At 44.2% G+C, this 17,855-nt stretch overlaps 1 protein-coding gene and 1 long non-coding RNA gene across 11 annotated transcripts in view; one reads left to right on the top strand and one right to left on the bottom strand.

Moving 5' to 3' along the window:
* The window catches only part of LOC120399967, a 71,591-nt gene that overhangs the window by 53,191 nt on the left and 545 nt on the right, over positions 1-17,855 (top strand). For 2 of the 3 annotated variants that reach the window (XR_005595429.1, XR_005595430.1), the window contains exon 2: positions 5,828-6,079. This is a non-coding gene — a long non-coding RNA (uncharacterized LOC120399967). Of the gene's footprint in view, positions 1-4,619; positions 4,683-5,827; positions 6,080-17,855 lie in introns of those variants that run through there. The other variant, XR_005595428.1, reaches the window with a different exon arrangement.
* The window catches only part of LOC120399959 (XK-related protein 6), a 121,657-nt gene continuing 118,509 nt past the window's right edge, over positions 14,708-17,855 (bottom strand). For all 8 annotated transcript variants that reach the window (XM_039528241.1, XM_039528242.1, XM_039528243.1 and 5 more), the window contains one exon: positions 14,708-15,722. In XM_039528241.1, coding sequence (XP_039384175.1) covers positions 14,758-15,722 — 965 coding nt within the window. In that variant the 3' untranslated portion in view covers positions 14,708-14,757. The remainder of the gene's footprint in view (positions 15,723-17,855) is intronic.

Below are 17,855 nucleotides of genomic sequence, written 5' to 3'. Positions count from 1 at the left end.
ACGGTAAGCACCACAAGAAAAGGCACCACAAGGTTTTGAGAAGTTAATGGTCTGTCTTCACTGCCCTAACCTCGCCATGGTGAACAAACACCTTTCAGAGTTCATGAGGACACTTTGGGCCAGGCTGAATCCTGATCTCAATAAACTTGGTGCAAGTCTCAGAGTCACTCCAATGACTTTGGTGGCATTAATTCAGATTTAGTGGTACCTTGGTGCAATTGAGAAGAGATTTTGGCCTTTAAGGAGAACATTAAAAGAATCTGAGAACGCATATCTAGCACTTTGGATTTCTACATCCTTCCTAGACAAAGGCCCACTTTTTTTTTTAAATAAAAGCAACAGTGTAAGGAGAAGTATATCTTGGTCTTAGGGGCTTGATCTTGCTGATTGCCTGCTAATAGGTGTTGAGCACTCTCAATCACACCAGAGTAAACAGAAGTTGAAGGTCCCCAGCAAACCCGATGAGCCCCCCTCACCACTGTGCTGAATCAAAGCAGAAACTTCCAACCCTCCAGTGCACAAGAGTGCTGCAAAGACTGTGACCTTGGCTGCTTCAGCAAACTCACTTAGAATTTACACTCAGATGAGGAATCTGCACCTTATTTTTCCTGGACCAAATCCTGTGGTCCTTCTGCACTCCTTAGTCAGTCAAAACCTCTATAGCAGCAAACTTTCTATCTGTCTTTCTTTTGCTAATAAAGTCTCTCTCTCTCTCTCACACACACACACACACATGCACACCTGACCCAAAATACCTTTAAATGAGAGGAAAAGCCAATGGAATGAGCCAGAGAACATACTCAGAACCCTCCTGTGAAACAAGCAGTTGAAGAGGTCACTCCAAACATGACCTATATAACTAAGTGACCTCCTACGAGGAAGCTAATTGCTTGGTGATTTAAAAATAAAACAAAAGATTCACAGGCACTGTTTGCCAGGTAATAGCACCAGTTTTGCATTTGTGTTGATGTAACTTAGGCCACAATTTCTAACCTACTAAAACCTTAGCAGGCTGGTTCAGATGAAAGATGAGTGGGCCTAGTTCTGCCCTCAGCTAAATTACATCGGATCAAGAGTAAATCCACTGAAGTCAGTGAATTTGTGCTGTTGCAAGCGAGAGTAGAATCAGGCCCACACAGCATGTTCTCCCAGGTCAGCTCAAACAAAAGGGGAGTTGTCAGGAATAATCATCAATCACAAGATCTAGGTGTGAAATTTGGTTGCAAAAGTTCAAAAATGGGGTTGAAATGCCAGCGCAGTGTGCCAAAGACAGGGCTTGAAATATCCTTTTCTTATTCCCTCCTGGGATCTGCCACTTGGATCATTTTGTGCTTGTCAGAACATGGGTAAGAAGTTCTGCATTGGAGGCCTCTGCTGATTAGTACTTGCCCCTGTTTGGGATTCCTGAAGGAGGCTTGTTTTCTCTTGATGGGCATCTTCGCAAGTAAATTGTAATGTGTAAGGATAGCATTTGAAGGGCAACATTAGCTTCCGAAATTGGGTCCTCATTTTGGGCATGAATTGGCATCAGAATGGACTATGGTCCATAATCATCAATCACTAAGTGCCAAGAATGCTAAGGCAAGATTCAAGACACTAACATGACTGGATGTCGTACTGTTAGCAAAAATATACCAATTTTATGGAAAATTTAGCTGGATTGTCAGGGAAAGCTTCTTGACAGAGAGGGATGGCTGGGATGGAACCTCATTCTCTGGATCATTTAAAACCAGCTGGGACTAAGCTTTGGAGAATAGAGTGTGGGGAACAATCCTGAACTGGCCCTGGGGATGCACTTGATGACCTGATAGGTCTTCTCCATCCCTAACTTCTCTGATTCCATGGTAAAAAAAATGTTCTGCTAACTCTGGAGTTCTCCACCCGCCTTGCCCTCCTTTCGCAATATCCCGCCACTTTACAAATGGAAGCGAGTGCACCGCAGATGGTGGGGAAATGCACCACATTCAAGTCTGGTGTGACATCGTATGTGGGCATCCATGTTCCTACTCTAATTACAAGCTCATCTGAATTCAGACAAACCCAGCCCTAACCCAGTCTACCAAGGGTATGGCAATGGGATGCAGGTGCTACTCTGACCTGTTGGCTCTGTCCTAGAACAAGACTGGGCAATTCTACTGTCCCCTTCATCTGAAAGTCTCAAAGCACATTACTAACATGGATTAAATAATCCTCCTCCTTGTGAGGGTCACATCATCCTTGTGTACCCATTTTACAGCTCAGGCAAATAGAGGGTAAGTGACTTGTCCAAGATCACACAATGATTAAAATTGCACTGTAAGCCCTGTGGGGGCATAGACCATATTTTCTGTGTGTTTGTACAGTGCCTAGCACAATGGGATCCTAAATCTTACTGAGGCCCTGGAGTGTTCCCACCATACAAATAATAAGTAATTATTAAAATAACTATTCAGCAAAAGCAGGAAAAAGGACTCAGGAGTTATGATTCCCAGTCAACTGCTCTGACACTGTCTACCTGCCATTCAATAGTGCTTATGGTATTTGTGCTCTTTGAACTAGATCCATCTGAAGGCTAAAGTGGATGAATCCTTTCCTGGTTTTGAATTTTCCAGATAAAATGACATTTTAAAAATATAAATATTAAATTGTGCTATTCTCTAGAGATGTGCCAGTTTTGTAATGATATAAAAATTCAGGACTCATCAGTACTGTTCTTGGGGTTCAAATTCATTTTAAAAGATCCGGTGAGTTTATACAGCCAAGGATCTTAAACAACTTTCCAAACATTAATTAACTAATCAATCAATCGTTATGACATCCTCGTGAGGTAGGCAAGTCTCACTAACTCTATTTTTCACATGGGGAAATGGCCAGAGATCTCATTGACTTGCCCCAAGTCACACAGCAAGCCTGTGGTAGAGATGGAAATAATCTAGATCTTCTGGCACCATGTTTTCTGCTTTATGCACGAAACTGCTTTCAAAAGTGTAAACAGGGATACCACTGATATTAGTAAAATTAAAAAAGCCACCAACTATGTCGGTATTTCCTCTTTGCTCAGCCTAGAGTGAGAGATCAATACGCTCTGTGGCACTTGACATGGGGTTGAAGCATTTGTGAAGGATCACTAGATGAAGATATATTTCTACAATTCTTAAAGTGCATGTGGGGGTCCCCGCAGTCTCACCTAATTCTGATCTCACACTGCTTCTACAGCAGTGTGATTCCATCAGCTTCAATGGAATGATCCGGCTTTACCCCACTGCCTTCAGTGGCGACTACTAGAACTAGATAGGAACTCTTCCTTTCACGCAAATTTTGGACATTGTGCAATTACTTTCCGGTCTCAGACCTAAGAAAAATCCAAAATATCCAAACATTTTTGAGCCAAAATATGGCGAAAAACTGTGAATCAGAAACATTGAAGCAGAAAATGTCAACGCGGTGGATGGAAATGAAATAAGTCGGCATTTCAGAATGAAAAGGCTGCTTTGCAAAGAGACAAAAACGAGAAAAAAAGTGTCACTTTGTTTAGAAATATTGCAGAAAAAAAGATGTGCTTCATTTTGAGTCTCTTAATTGGCAAACTGAAAAAAGTCAAATGGGGGATCCCACTCTGTTGTTGCTACAGGTTCTGTTATGTCTGACTTTCAGATTCACACCTCCCCCCGAGATAGTTCACAATCTCTGATAGGCTGTTTATCAGGAATGAAAAAAGCTGACACCTAAGGCACTCGGGTAATGCAAAGGGGCTTTAAAATGGGTTTAAACTAATTTACACCCCCTTTAAGGCTCCAGAGCAGTGGTAAAGGGGCTTTAGTGTAAATGAGACGCAGGTCCCTAATATTTATCCATCGTAAATTGCCCAACTCCTGGTCAGTCTTCAGTGTTTCTTAAAATCAGATTATTTAAAAAATGGGTGAAGTAATGCAATAGCAATGGGCGGGGGAAGGGAAGAGAGGGGCAGAAATTTGGGAACGTTTGGGGTATGATCTCCATTACAGCAATGTACATTCAAAGTAGATCCTTTGAAATCAAATGGAGATCCTCCAGATTCACACCAGTGTAACAAAAAGCAGAATCTGACCCGGGAAAGATGGTAATTCTTCCCTCGGAGCAAAAATCAAATACACATCATTCAGTCACATTAGGAATTGATTTGATCATCAGCTGCGCCTTCCATCCTCTTGCTTTGTTCTGGGGCTGCACTCACTTGTAAAGAACAGCATTGGCCTCCAACACGGAGGGGAGGGAAAGGAAGAAGTGGCAGCCGTTCAAACAGTTCCCTTGTTGCTTTTGGGGATGAGGGGCTCTGGCCGTGGTGACAGGTTCTGATACTGAACACAGCTAGCACTGAAAAGTTGAGCTACCGTCCTTCTGATTGGTCCGTGACAAAACGACATTCGTGGGGAAATCTGAGAATTTGTTTTGAACACGTGTGGGAGTTTAACCCTCATTTCATGATTTGGATTATGGGGGATTGCAAGTAGATTTGGGGCATTCAACCTCAACAAGAGAGAACCAAATTTGCCGCATGTGTAAACAGTTTAACGCCACTTCAGGCAATAGAGTTGTATCCACTTTATGACGCAGCATAGTTGCCTCAGCGTTACTAACAAAAAAGAATTCTTCTTTGTACAGATGCAGCACGGTCAATTTGGAAGAGTTGCACGAAGCAGCCATTACTCTCACTGTAGTCAGAGGTAACCAGTTTTGTTTAGAGAAATGCCATTCAGTGACATAGTTGGTTTTTCCTCCCTCCTATTTGGTAGGGTTAGAGGCAGAACTGCTATACTCCACTCAGGACATGTTGCTTCTCAGGATTTTTTTAAACTGAAAGAGAATTCTGTGATTGCTCAGATCTTCCTTATTATTTGGTACTTTTAGTGCCAGAAAACAGGCCTGACTATGTCCATACTAGGTCCAGGTTAGCTTGAGAGGTCTGCAAACCATAGCAATCCATCTGATGAACCAGGCCTGAGCTTAAGATTTATAAAGACACCCACCAGCCCGGTGAGTTGTACACAGTTTGGCATCCAGGAACAGCATTTTGCCCAATCCGAAGGGAAGTTCTACAGCCAAATGCAGAGACAGTGTAAACGGCTGCACACAAGTCAATGGAGTTGAACCTGTTTACACCAACCTCAGATTTGGCCCTGAATTTGGCTTCCAGGCTCATTTAAGAAAAGAAAAGGATCCAATGTGCAATATTTTCAAAGAGGAATTTGGACCACAGATGCTCTTTCATCCCCATTTGCCCAGGAGAGTAAAAAAAAAATAATTCAAGAAATGTTTATTTCAAGTCCCCCAAATTGCTGGCGCCTCAACCCTGAAATACTCATCTTCATAATCTCCAAAAGCCCTTTAGAATTCAAAATGGATACATACATATTAAAACATATATATATATATACATATATATATGCATGCTCCTACCCAACATATGTGCGTGTATAGATTCCTATATGCACTTATCTACAGGCACACACACACACACACACACCAACCAAATAGACCCTTTAATTCTGAACATTCATTCTGTCAACCTCTGTTCATAAATAAAAGGTTGGCGCTTACAGTAGATTCTCTCTTTTTTTCTTTGCTCTTGAACTAGCCAAAGTTACTTAAACTAAATTAAATTTAAAACAGCCAATAATGAACAGGGCCAGCTAAGTTACTTCCGCAGAAAATTAACTCATTATTTAGCCAGAAGGTAAACTTTGTTAATTTTCTTCAATTAGATAATGCCCTAGACACCCCATGTGCTATAGACAACTTGCTTCTTTTGCTAGGGAGCCCACAATGAGCTTTATAAGCAACTGATATTTAAATTTATTTTCTCGACTAGATACATGTGACCCTTCACCCACTTCAGTGCCATGCCACGCCCCCTCAAGCCCATCAGAGGCCACCCCTTTTAAAGGCACGGATGTTCAAACAAAGGGAGCGGCACGACAGATCGCATGTATCAGGCCAGAGAGGAAATGCCTGTTCTCCTGCCAGCGTTTGGATGTGCGTCGTGGCCCAGAAGGGGTTACATTACAGCCTTCTCCAGCCTGGGCACAGCAGCACCGAAAATAAATGGCCGGGGACATGAGTGGTAAGAGGCCCATCTGCAATAACGGAGGCTTCTGAGTTTGCTAATGGCTGTCTGCCCCCGATGGGGGGTGGGAGGGCAGTCAGGCAAGTAACATGGAAGAGTCTGGGTACCCATAGGGCCTGGAAGCTTTGAGCTGCCTCTCCACTGTAGGGGAGGCTGACCCCAAACTCACTGAGCAGACTGAGAAGGGCATTCCTAGCTGCATGCTCTCTTTAGCCAAGCCACGTTCCCAGTATGACAAAGGTGGTGGCCCGCGGCAACACTGCACTATTTTCCATCACGGGGCAGACTTTGCAGTCCTAACTCAGGGGCGAGACAATGGGAGTTTTGCCTGAGTAAGGAGTGCAGGATCACGAATAATTTATAATAAACCAAAGACTAACTCTCCTTGTTCCTCCAGGCATACACAATGGTGGCCTTATAGAATGATGCTTAGAGCTGGTCAGAAAATTAGAAATAGAGAAATCTGGGTGAGAAACAAACAAATTGTTTTGTAAAAAGTGTCCTTCCCTCAACCCCCTCTATTTTCTGATCAGTACTACTAATAATATTTAGAATAATTAACTGGTTTCCTTCCACGGTTTGAAAGCAATTTACCCCTGATGTAGCCCCACTGACTTCAGTGGAGCTGCAACAGGGGTGAATCTGATTTGATGGACAAACCCGGTTGTCTAAAAGTTCAGTCAAAACTCCTATTAACTTCCGTGGGAGTTTTGCCTGAGAAAGACCCTGCTCTAGTCTCGGTGGGCATTACATCGTTTTACTCCTTGAAAGTAAGTACCTTGAGAAGAAATGGACGTGAGCCATTTGGAGCATGCAGTGTGTTTGTTGCGTCTACTTTATTCTTTCCACTCTTTGTGTAAGGAAATATAGTTCTAAAAAAGCTATTGTCTAACAAAGTAAACTGTGATTATTATTGTGCTGTGCTAGGCAGTCAAGAAACTTAAAGGCAAAAAATCAAAAAACCAAAACCAAACAATCCCCTTTCCCCCCACATATTTTCAGTAACAACGTACCAGCCTCCCAAATAAAATCATGGCTATTCCAAAGCAGCGTGAGCAAGTATTTCACTGTATTCAGATGGAAGCTGATGGCTTAACGATCTAGTGCATGTTAACCATGGCTGATGAGTACAACCTCCAAAAATTCAAGTATTCATTAGTAATCTGTTCAGTTTCTAAATGATTTCATTGACTTTTAGTTTCAAGTTTCCATAAAGAGAGACAGAAAAAAAATGAATCACCTGTTGTGTAAAAAATAATATTGCAAACAGTGCTAGGAAGGTATTATTTCATATGATCAAGAAAGCAAGGGTTCCATATTTAGATTACATGCAATAGACTCAACTCCTTGCAGCTGGGGAGAGAAAAGACTTAAGCCATCTTTCTGGATGTACATATGTACTGCATAATTCTGTTTCCCTTTAGCAAGTTGTAAAAAACCTTTGCACTTCCATTCCTGATAACGCAAACCCAGTAATAATAATACTTTGCACTTCATAGCACCTTTCATCAAAGTGCTTCACAAATGATTACTTAAGCCTCACAACACCCCTGTGAGGTAGGTAAGTATTATTATACCCATTTACAGATGGGTAAACTGTAGGCACAGAAAGGTTAAGTGACTTGCCCAAGGTCACACAGCAAGTTTGTGGCAGAGCTGGGAATAACGCCCAAGAGTCCTGTCACCCCATCATTTGCTATAATTTTTACACCACGTTCCCTCTCCACCCTGGCCTTATAAAACCATCTAACAAACAAATCAATACATAACTCCAAATAACTCAGCATGTTATAACGTCTTGGGTTTGTCAAGACAGCTACCTTGCTGCATGTGTCCCAAAGGGATAGGAAGTACTGTTTATACTCTCAGATCATTTCTGACAGCTTGCAAGTGGTTTTAATATACAACAGGAAACAAACCCCCCATATTATCTCAACAAAATTATGTGTTTTTATTACAGCTTCCAATTGGGTTATGTATTTTGTGGGCCAGATCACTTACTCAGAATTATTTTTAGTGCTTTATGGGGCATAAATTGTCAACTTCATCATAACTGCTGATCCAGTGGGAACATATGCAGCGATCTGCCATTTCATTTGTCTAGAGATCTTTTTATTTAACATGACACCAAATGTCCCTCGCGCTCAAGCTTTAAGTCATGAACGTTGACTGAACACAGACGATATTTTGTTCTGTGTGATTTTTCCCGCCCTTTCCCAACAGAGAAGTGTTACCGTAGTCGTATCTCCGAGTTTATACACAGAACAACAAAACAATTCTCAATGCTCTCATGGAAAAAGTGCAAGAATCGCTACCTGATGGTCTGGAAATGCATTCTGCACACAGTGAAAGGTTGCCCACGTTTATTTGGGATAGCTTCTAAACCTCCTAATTCACCCCTGGCTGAGACTCTCTGCACCAGAATACACCTGAGCTTCAAGGGGAACCCCCCACACAGAACAGTCATCACCCCAGGCTACTACCCGCCCCAAGAAACGCCAGGGCCGTGGACAATTGTTGAAATAACAGCATGCAATCTGCAGCAGTAGAAAAGGTTGCAAGTGAGCTCACATCCCCTCTACCCTCTAGCAGTACAGAAAACATCCCAAATCCACCACCTTGGTTTTTACATGATCGTCCTTCAACAGACCTATTTTTGTTGTGACCAAATCGGACTAGAACAGAGTCCAGCAGCAAACCAGGCAAGCAAAAGACTAGGTGTCACAGAAAAGCCTGTCTCCACAATTTTCCACTGACCCCGGCAGCTTTCAAATTGCCTCCTGCAAAAGTGGCACAGCAAGCAGGCACTAGAAGGTTTCACAGATGTACAGCAGTAAGTTTTCCTTTTCAACGCATATCTAGGCTTCAATTAAACCATGCCGGACGAACCTTAGCCCACATTTTCTGAAGGTGGTTGATCATGCTACAGGAGTGTTGGTGATGGCTGTTTTCTTACCCGTCCCGTGCAAGGACTGGAAACACAGATAAATTGTGAAGTGAATCTCGCACTTTAAAGATATCGTGAGCGAAGAGCAGGGGACTGTTCCTATTAAAGTCAATGGCAACATTTTCCTCTTCATTGTGAGGACAACGTTTATAGCCTCTACCAAACAGAAGATGAAGCTTGAAGGTGGGCGTTTTTGTGATACTGCACCTAGCCCACTTTTTAAAACATAAAACTGCTCACCGCTTTCGGCAGCGGGAGAAACCATGAATGAATCGACACGGATAATTAGCCCCAACCAAATAAGCTATTACAAATATTTACCTTTCAATCAGTGTTTTGCTAACGTTGTCTATTGGCAATTATGCAACGCAGCCGCACAGCTGCAATTTGGTTTGGGTACAGGGCCGGCTCCAGGCACCAGCTTAGCAAGCAGGTGCTTGGGGCGGCCACTCCGGAGAGGGGCGGCACGTCCAGGTATTCGGCGGCAATTCAGTGGAGGGTCCTTTATTCCCGCTCGGCGCGAAGGACCTCCCGCTGAATTCCCGCAGATTGCAATCGCGGCTTTTTTTTTTTGGCTGCTTGGGGCGGCAAAACCCCTGGAGCCGGCCCTGTTTGGGTATGTTTAGAATGAATCCAAATCCTGTGTGTGTGGCAAAGCATGACCCGGTGCTGGGCCAATGCCTGTATTTCCATTGTTGGTTTGGAGTGCTCTGAACCACTGGCCTCTTCAAGTTAGCTGCATGCAGGTACTGGGCACGCTAGGGATAGACAGACGTAAACCCCCATGGCCGTCAGCATCGTTATAGAACGCATGATCCTCAGCACTAAAGAACACAGGCTCGGAGCTAAAAGACGTTCTGTGAACTGAACCGGTGGAGGGAACAGATATAAACCTGACCAGAGCCGGCCTGCTTGACCCCGTAGGAGGAGACAGAGCGTATACAAGTAACTCCACATGAGCGTGCCAGATCAATGCAAACTCACTAATTCATTGCTCTGACTGCGCTTGTCTGGAGCCTTATAAACTTTAACCGATCTCTGAACGATAATGGATTCAACTTTGCTCTTTGCGGCGTATTTTTTTTTTTAAACTTTTTTTCTGGAGAGGCTGGAGGGGGAGTGTGTGTGTGGGGGGGGAACAGTGCTAACTAATCTACCAGGTATAGCACGGAGATGCAGCGGGATTAAAAACAAAACAAACCCAGCAATGAAGTGGACACCAAAAGCGAAGGGCACTTGGGAGAAAAGAAGCACTTTGGAGCAGAAGGCGAAGGTTGGTGGATTGGAGGGTGACCAGATGTCCCGATTTTATAGGGACAGTCCCGATATTTGGGGCTTTTTCTTATATAGGCTCCTATTACCTCCCACCCCGGTCCCAATTTTTCACACTTGCTGTCTGGTCACCATACGTGGATTGGCACCAGGCTCGGTATTAACGAAGGGATTCTGTTCAGTGCTGTGCCATTGGCTTGGGGAAAGGAGGGGCAGGGTGAAGAGACTTACTCTAACAACGTCAGAGCGAACACACAGCAAGCCGCAGAACTAAGGCCCCCAGTCAGCAAGGTTCCTAAGCACGTGCCTAACTTCAGGCGCGTCAGATAAGAGCATTCACTTGCTTACCGCGAGGCCCTTGCTGAATTGGGGCCCAAGGAAGCAGGAGTGCCATTTCAAGGGGGCGGGGAGGGGCAGTTTCCAGTGGGGGCCCATCCCTCTGTTCCTGGCTGCTCATGGAGCTGGGGGCGGGGCAGCATCCTATCGTTCAGGCTGGGGGGCTTCCACTGGGTGCTTGAGCCCCAGCTGGTTGCTAGAGTCACTGGAGTTTGGAGGAGGCCGTTCCCCAGATCCAGTGCCCCGCCCACCGCTGCAACCAGCCAGGAACTCCTATGTCTTCCTGCTGGGGGGGAGGGGGTGGAGAAGGGGGAGGAGGCCAGGCTCATGCCCTGGGGGATGGGGGGAAGGGCATGCAGGGGTCTCGCCTTCCAGAGGAGTAAGGGGGGTAAATGAGGTATGAACCATGGGCAGAGAACTGCTCCCTTCCCCCCCCCGACCAGACCTGAATGGCACCTCCGCAAGGAATGGGGAGCCAAAGCCAAAGTCTCAAAGGTCTCAGTCGTTTGGACTTGGAACAGGTCACCAAGGGAGGCAGTCAGGGCGCCATCACGGAACATTTTCAAGAGCTGGTTTGATAACTCATTAGGGCTTCGTCCTTTATTCCTTCCTGGCTTGGAGAGTCACCAGGACTGAAAGGGGGCTGCTTGCGCCGAGAGGAGTGGGAGGATTAGAACTTTTGGTTGGGATGATGAAGAGAAGCAGCCTTCCAAACCAGCCCATGTGACGCGCACATGCTTTTCTGAACCTAGATCTAGCTATCTAGCTGACAGAAATGAGGATGGTACTTCCTGGAAAATTCAGTTAGTAGATGGGGTCTAGGGAGAGGAGACACGCCTTCAGATTACTCGAGATATTGCCAGATACCGGGTGCTCCATCACTTGAGACTTAGTTGCAATGGAAATGGTGGAAGCTCCTTTATATGAGCCTTTAAAACAGGTGGAGACCAGGGGTGGCTCCAGGCATCAGCACAGCGAGTGCGTGCCTGGGGCGGCAAGCCGTGGTGGGTGGCCTGCCGGTCGCTGTGAGGGGGCGGCAATCAGGCAGCCTTCGGCGGCGTTTCTGCAGGAGTTCTGCCAGTCCCACGGCTTCGGCGGTAATTCGGCGGCGGGTACGCTGACGGCGCGGGTCCAGCGAACTTCCCGCAGAACCGCCGCCGAAGGCCACCTGACTGCTATGCTTGGGGCGGCAAAAGACAGAACCACCCCTGGTTGAGACAGAGCACTAGAATTCCTCATGATTCTCCCCACCCCCACCCCCTCCTTTGGAACAACAGACTAAGTGACAGAGAAGATCTTTCCCCTCTCTAATGACTATGCCTGTGAAACGGGCTCAAATGTAGAGAAGAGCTGCATATTAAAGGCTTTCAGGAGGAACTTCTTTACAAAGAAGATGATATATAAAGAATCACAGTCTATTAGAGTAAACCGCTAATAATAATGTTTAAGGTAAGTATTTTGAGAAAAACTATCAGTATATAGTAAAAAGATGAAATGTCTGGTCAAGTTGCAGGACCAGCACTGATAATGGACAGTCCACGTGCCTCTCTAGTGTGCCCAGTCCTCATTATAATAGTGGAATGTGCAACGAGCCACCTGAAGGCGGATATCATTCGTTAAGTTCACTTCACAAATTACCTCATTTAGCAGGAGACGTCACACAGATTAGAGAAGAAATGCAATGAAAATGAAGTGATGCCACTGACAAAGGATATGGTTCTGGTCCACAAATAACGACGAAGGTAAATGAAATCTCTTCAGACAAAATAACACTGTTAATTAGGGTGAGGAACAGACAATACGAAGCCCGCCCTTCGTGTGAAAATGTGACTATCAGACAGGTTGTAATCAGAGCCCAGAAACATTTAATTGAAATGGAGCTTAACTGACTGGGAATTACAGTACCAGTGACAATTTGGCTTTTTATAAACTTTGCCGTGTGTCTGTAGTTTGGCGTGAATAAGCCCTGCCCTCCTTAGAAGAGCCTGTGAAATATTTGAATGGTATTAAAAAAAAACAAAACAAAAAAACCACTCAGAACACTGCAAAGCATCACTGATTGAAAAAATGTTTCCATTCAGGTATATTCAGGCGAAGAAAGCATTCAGCTTTTTTAAACTATTATATAAAATTTGTACTAGTTTCTTTAAATACCTACTGTAATAAAAAAAGGATTCATCAAATAAAAAAATCATAATCATAATTAAAAAATCTTTTCCCCCTGTTGATTTTCTCTTCAGAAGAGTTCAACGTGGGAATTTTGCACCCTAGACAGTTACAGTATTTCTGGAATAAAAAATTGCAATCACACAGAGAAAATACTACAGTATTCACTTAAAAATATCTTTTGTTGTTGTTGTTGTTTCCCCCGCACAAGTAGAGGGATGGTGGGATTGAAAAAATGCCCTGGAACGGGAATATTCTTTTAAAGGAGCAATACACTTGAAACCCAAAATGGTATTACATATACACCGCTTATGATTTAACTCGAAACAAAGAAACTTCAACACAGAAATAAAGAAATGTAAACCTTCACGCACCAAAAAGATTATCTGGAAATGTCTCAGACCTCTAGCAGATATCCTTCTAAAGCTTTGCCATCAATGGAGGTGGAAGTGTCTCCTTGCAGTGAGAACTCTTAAGCTAAACGGCGATGACCTTGCTACGCTCTCGATTTCCTGTGGTGTTATTTCTTGCCACGTACTTACAGCAGGTGGTGACATAAAACGTTTATCAGCGGTTCCCCGAATGCACCAAGTGAGTTGAACAATTCTCAGCTAAATCACAACAACAACATCAACAAAAATACAAAGCACCAAATCATCTTTAGAAAAGCGTCAGTTACAGGTTATTACTGTTTGAAGATTTTATCCTAAATTTTCTTTTTGTTTTCCTTTAAAAAAAACAAAAAAACAAAACAAAGAATGCTTTACAATCACTTTAAGGCTCACGCTGAATGAGACATAACAGGCCTTACACAATATTACAAATAATACATGTACGCCTTTGCACAGCCTTAAAATGATACAATAGGTCAAATTATTTTGCTATTCACCGATCAAGTATTGTGCCTTTAAATTGACTCTCTTTTTGCTACTATGCTGAGTTTTATTATTACTGAAATATTTTAGTAGATAGATGTAAATCTACTTTAGTATTATATTTTTGGTGTATAATTTAAAGAACGCAGATTCATTATTTTCCAGAAATCAAGATGGAAGGCTTTTTGCTGGGCTCACTCACATCAGGGTGAATCAGGAGTAAGTCCACTGAAATCAGTAGAGTTACACTGTATAAAACTGTGATGAGTGAGAGCAGGTACGGTATTATTTTGTGAATTTGGTGCAAACTGAGTACAGCTGACCATCACATATGGCCCATTTACACTAAGGAAACAATTTTATCAGGGGATTACATTTATAACATGGTTTGGTCTGGCCCGCATGGGTGGGACCAAGCTATGTTATAAACATGTTGCCAAATTGTGTTACAGCCCTGATCTTCTCTTTCAACCATTTGAGATTCAAACTCTTTTCGGGCTTTTCTGCTTTGCTTTCTCATCTTTAGATGTTTTTCTTGTTCACCTATATCCAATAAGAGCAGCAATACCTTTTGTAGGTTTCTTTTTTGTTGTTCTTTTCTCGTTTCGTTTTTTTTTCATTTATTTTTTTAAGTTTTGTATTTAGGTTTTTTTTATTTTTCCTGGCATAAAATCACCCAAGAGTTTTGCATGAGAAAGGTGACAGTACTTAATGAAACTCAGCACCTAAGGGCATAAGGCAGTTGTAGGTTTGTTTGTTTGTTTGTTTTTATTTTTCAATCAGCACCAATCCCATATATAATGTTCTACACTTGGTGTAAGGTATAAAACTCTGACGTGGAGACGCCTCTTCTCCACCTGTGGATCATAGGTGTGGAAGTTGAAATACTGTTTCTTGTGTGTAAAAAACAAAAGAAAAGTTTTTCTTTTTGTTTTTACTTACAAAACATAGAGATTATCTTTTTTTTATACATACAGCAGCCAGAAAGAAAGCTTATCTGAAGGTGTGTGTTTGTTTCATGATCTGTGTTTACCATAAACAAAAATAAGATCCCCTCTTTTATTTTTTTTAAAGGAGCTCTAAAGTGAAGACTCATATTGTAGCAACTCATACAAGAGAGGTCCGTCTCTATACCTAATACCTACAGCTGTGGGGGTGACGTACTGGAGAATGTTGATAGTTCTTCTTAACCGCCTGTCTACAAAATGGGCATCCCATGCAGGGTATCTCTTTCTTGGGATGTCAATCTTAATGAGAGGGCCTTCTGGGTAGTAGGCTCGCCCAGATGGAGTAGATGGCACCATTGCTCTCACCTGGAAAACTGGCAAGCAAGTGTCAGCTGTGAGTTCCTCCTGTTGCTCCGTGACCGCTCTGGTAGGCGTAGCCTGGGCCCCCCGGTACCCAGGGGTTTCGGGAGCCATGGGCTCAACATCAGGAGGCAAAGGAATGCCCCAGAGCAGCTCGGCGCAACAGGAGCTGGCAAAAATCTTAGCTCTCGGCCCCATGGGATGCAGCACACCATAATAGAAGAGCATCAAAGCTATCCCAGCAGCAAAGCTAAGAAAGACACAACACAGTGCTGGCACGGCATATGAGTCAGTAGTTGTAGGATCTCTGTAAAAATACCAAAGGAGCGTCAAGGCAGCATTCTCTGTCAAGACTACAGTGTAATACGCAAACATTCTGTATCGAGTCCGCCCTTCCTTGACATTAAACCAGCAGAAAATGTACACAATCCCTACCACCATGTTGAAGAGGATCTCCTCCCACTTAGACATGCAGAAGTCAGTCCCACCATGGATGATCCAGAAAGCCATGGCACACCAGTGGACCACTACAAAGATCCCAAAGTAGAGCTGGAAGATGGAAGCAAAGAGGGCAAAAGAGAGAACTCTGGATGAGATGGTGAAGAGGCGCCAGAAGAGATGTATGAGGGCCCCTCTGTAGCTCATACTCTTCTTGTCATCCCTAGAGTCCCGAAGAAGCTTGTGATAGGAGGCTAGCACCCAAGCCAGGGACATCAGGGACGCCACAGAGGACACACCTGCCAGAAGACACAAATCCACAGAGTCAAACAGTAGCATAGATAGAGAATGTCACTCACTCACTACTTTATTGTCACGGGGCAGGTATGGTAGCAAGTAATGTACAACACATTACAAAAATCTTGAGGAGTAGAGAAATGCAGAAGTATCAAGATCAGAACCATCAATGAACATTTATTCTTTATCTGTCTGACTCCTGCACAGGTGTATTTTATATTAGTGATAAGCCTGATCCAGAAACCCCCAAAACTGAATTATTCCCAAACTTTCAGAGCTAACGAGGAAGGATTGGAATTTGAACGTGTATCAGCATTTCACAAATCGTCTCCGTCCTTATAATGATCTATACCACACTCCCAGATCCAAAACCTTTCGGACATTTGAAATCCAGATCTGGATCCAAATTTTGTAGCAGAGACCCATCTCTGCTCCAAATTGTTAAGGTAGCCATCAGAGGTGTCTACTATATTGTAGCGTCATATAGTTACAGCAAAACGTTTAATACAAGGCAGGGCTGTTATGCCTTAAACACGGGGTGAGCAAATTTTGGGACAGAGAGGGTGACCAGTTTTCTAGTAACTGTGGGTATGTCTACGCTGGGATTGGGAGGCAGAATGTGCAGCTCATGCTAGCTTTGATTGAGCTAGTGCGCTGAAAACAGAAGCATCAGCCATGGTGGTTCAAGCGTCGGTATGGGCTAGCTGCTGCAAGTATGATCCAGTTTGAGCCCCTAGGTACATACATGTGCAGCCAGCCTCCTTCTGCTGCTCAAGCCGCCATGGCTACAGCGCTATTTTTAGTGCACTGGCTCGAACAGAGCTGGCACGGGTATGTCTGAGATTAAATTGATACTTTCCAGCTCTGGTGTGCAGATCCATACCCCGCGTGCATATGATTTAAAATCCCAAATAAACGTATATAGCCCTCATCACATTAACTTGTTTGACTTTACCAGCAGCGAAAACATGCAGCTGATCGGTTTTGTCCTCAGCCTGTGACCCCGCCCCCCCGGAGCTAGTGAACAGCAGGATCACTGCGGGTCACCGAGCTACGGTCGGGGCCTGTTCTCTCAAGGTGCGCGTGGTCCTAACGCCGACTGAACCCAGTGGGAATTGAGAGCGTGCTGCACTTCACCGGGGAGGCGGCTTGGCAGCCCTTTGGCATTGGCACACTGCGTGCTGCTGAGGGCTTGCTGGGAGGCGCAGGCAGCCCTCCACACCCAGTGGCTTTATTGAGGGTGGAAGGCTGTCAGCGCGTTGCAGAATTTACCTGGTTTGCGGGAAGACGAGCCCTGAATAGGGCTTGTGAGAGATCTGTCATCACCACCCGCCTCTTGCTGCGGCCACCAACCTCTGTCCTGAATCAGCCCTTGGGGGCATGTTCTGCATACCACAACTCAGCATACCCATGTGCTCTAGCACCTAGTGATTCTCAAATAGCACCTGCTTCCTTTAACACCTTGCTTCTCCCAGATCCCCTCTGGCCACTCCTCACTCGCCACCCTTCCAGCTGCCACAGAACGTCCCCTTTTCGGTGCCCCTTCTGAGCTGATATGCTCCTAGTGGATTCAGCACACTGCCTTCTGCTGGCCTAGGCCGGCTCCGCAGTTTCCTCACAGATTTAAGCTCCTGCCCGACCCCTGTGTCTTCAATAAAGGGGTATAGAAAAATCCCCCCGGCCCAGGTTTATGGATCTCCAAAAAGAAGAGGGAAGACACAAGATGTTCTTCATGGGCCTAATCCTGTACCATTAATGTCAATATTTATTTTGTTAATTTATTTGGACTGATAAAATAACGCCCACTCAATGCTCCGGGTGCCCTAGATGTATTTTATTGATACAATATTAAACAGACCCACCAGTTACCCCAGGACCAAACTGAATAACCCAGTGACAACATTCAGAAAACAAAGAGTAATCGATCCCATCCACCCACAAAATCGCCACCAAAGTCCCATGCCACCACTGTCCAGTCCTACCCAGTCATCGTCCCTTTATGGGTAAGGGTAAAAGGTGGACCAAGCAATGTGTTGTGAAGACTAGAAGACTCAGACCACTAGGAGCTGAGGAGTTTTGTCATTGATTTCAGTGGGGGCAGGAACAGAGTCAATATTTTCCAAAATAAAACACAA

This window comes from Mauremys reevesii, linkage group 3 (genome assembly GCF_016161935.1).
Source record: "Mauremys reevesii isolate NIE-2019 linkage group 3, ASM1616193v1, whole genome shotgun sequence".
NCBI lineage: Eukaryota > Metazoa > Chordata > Testudines > Geoemydidae > Mauremys > Mauremys reevesii.
The sequence above is the reverse complement of the archived record's forward strand: the minus strand, read 5'-3'. Positions and strand labels throughout refer to the sequence as shown.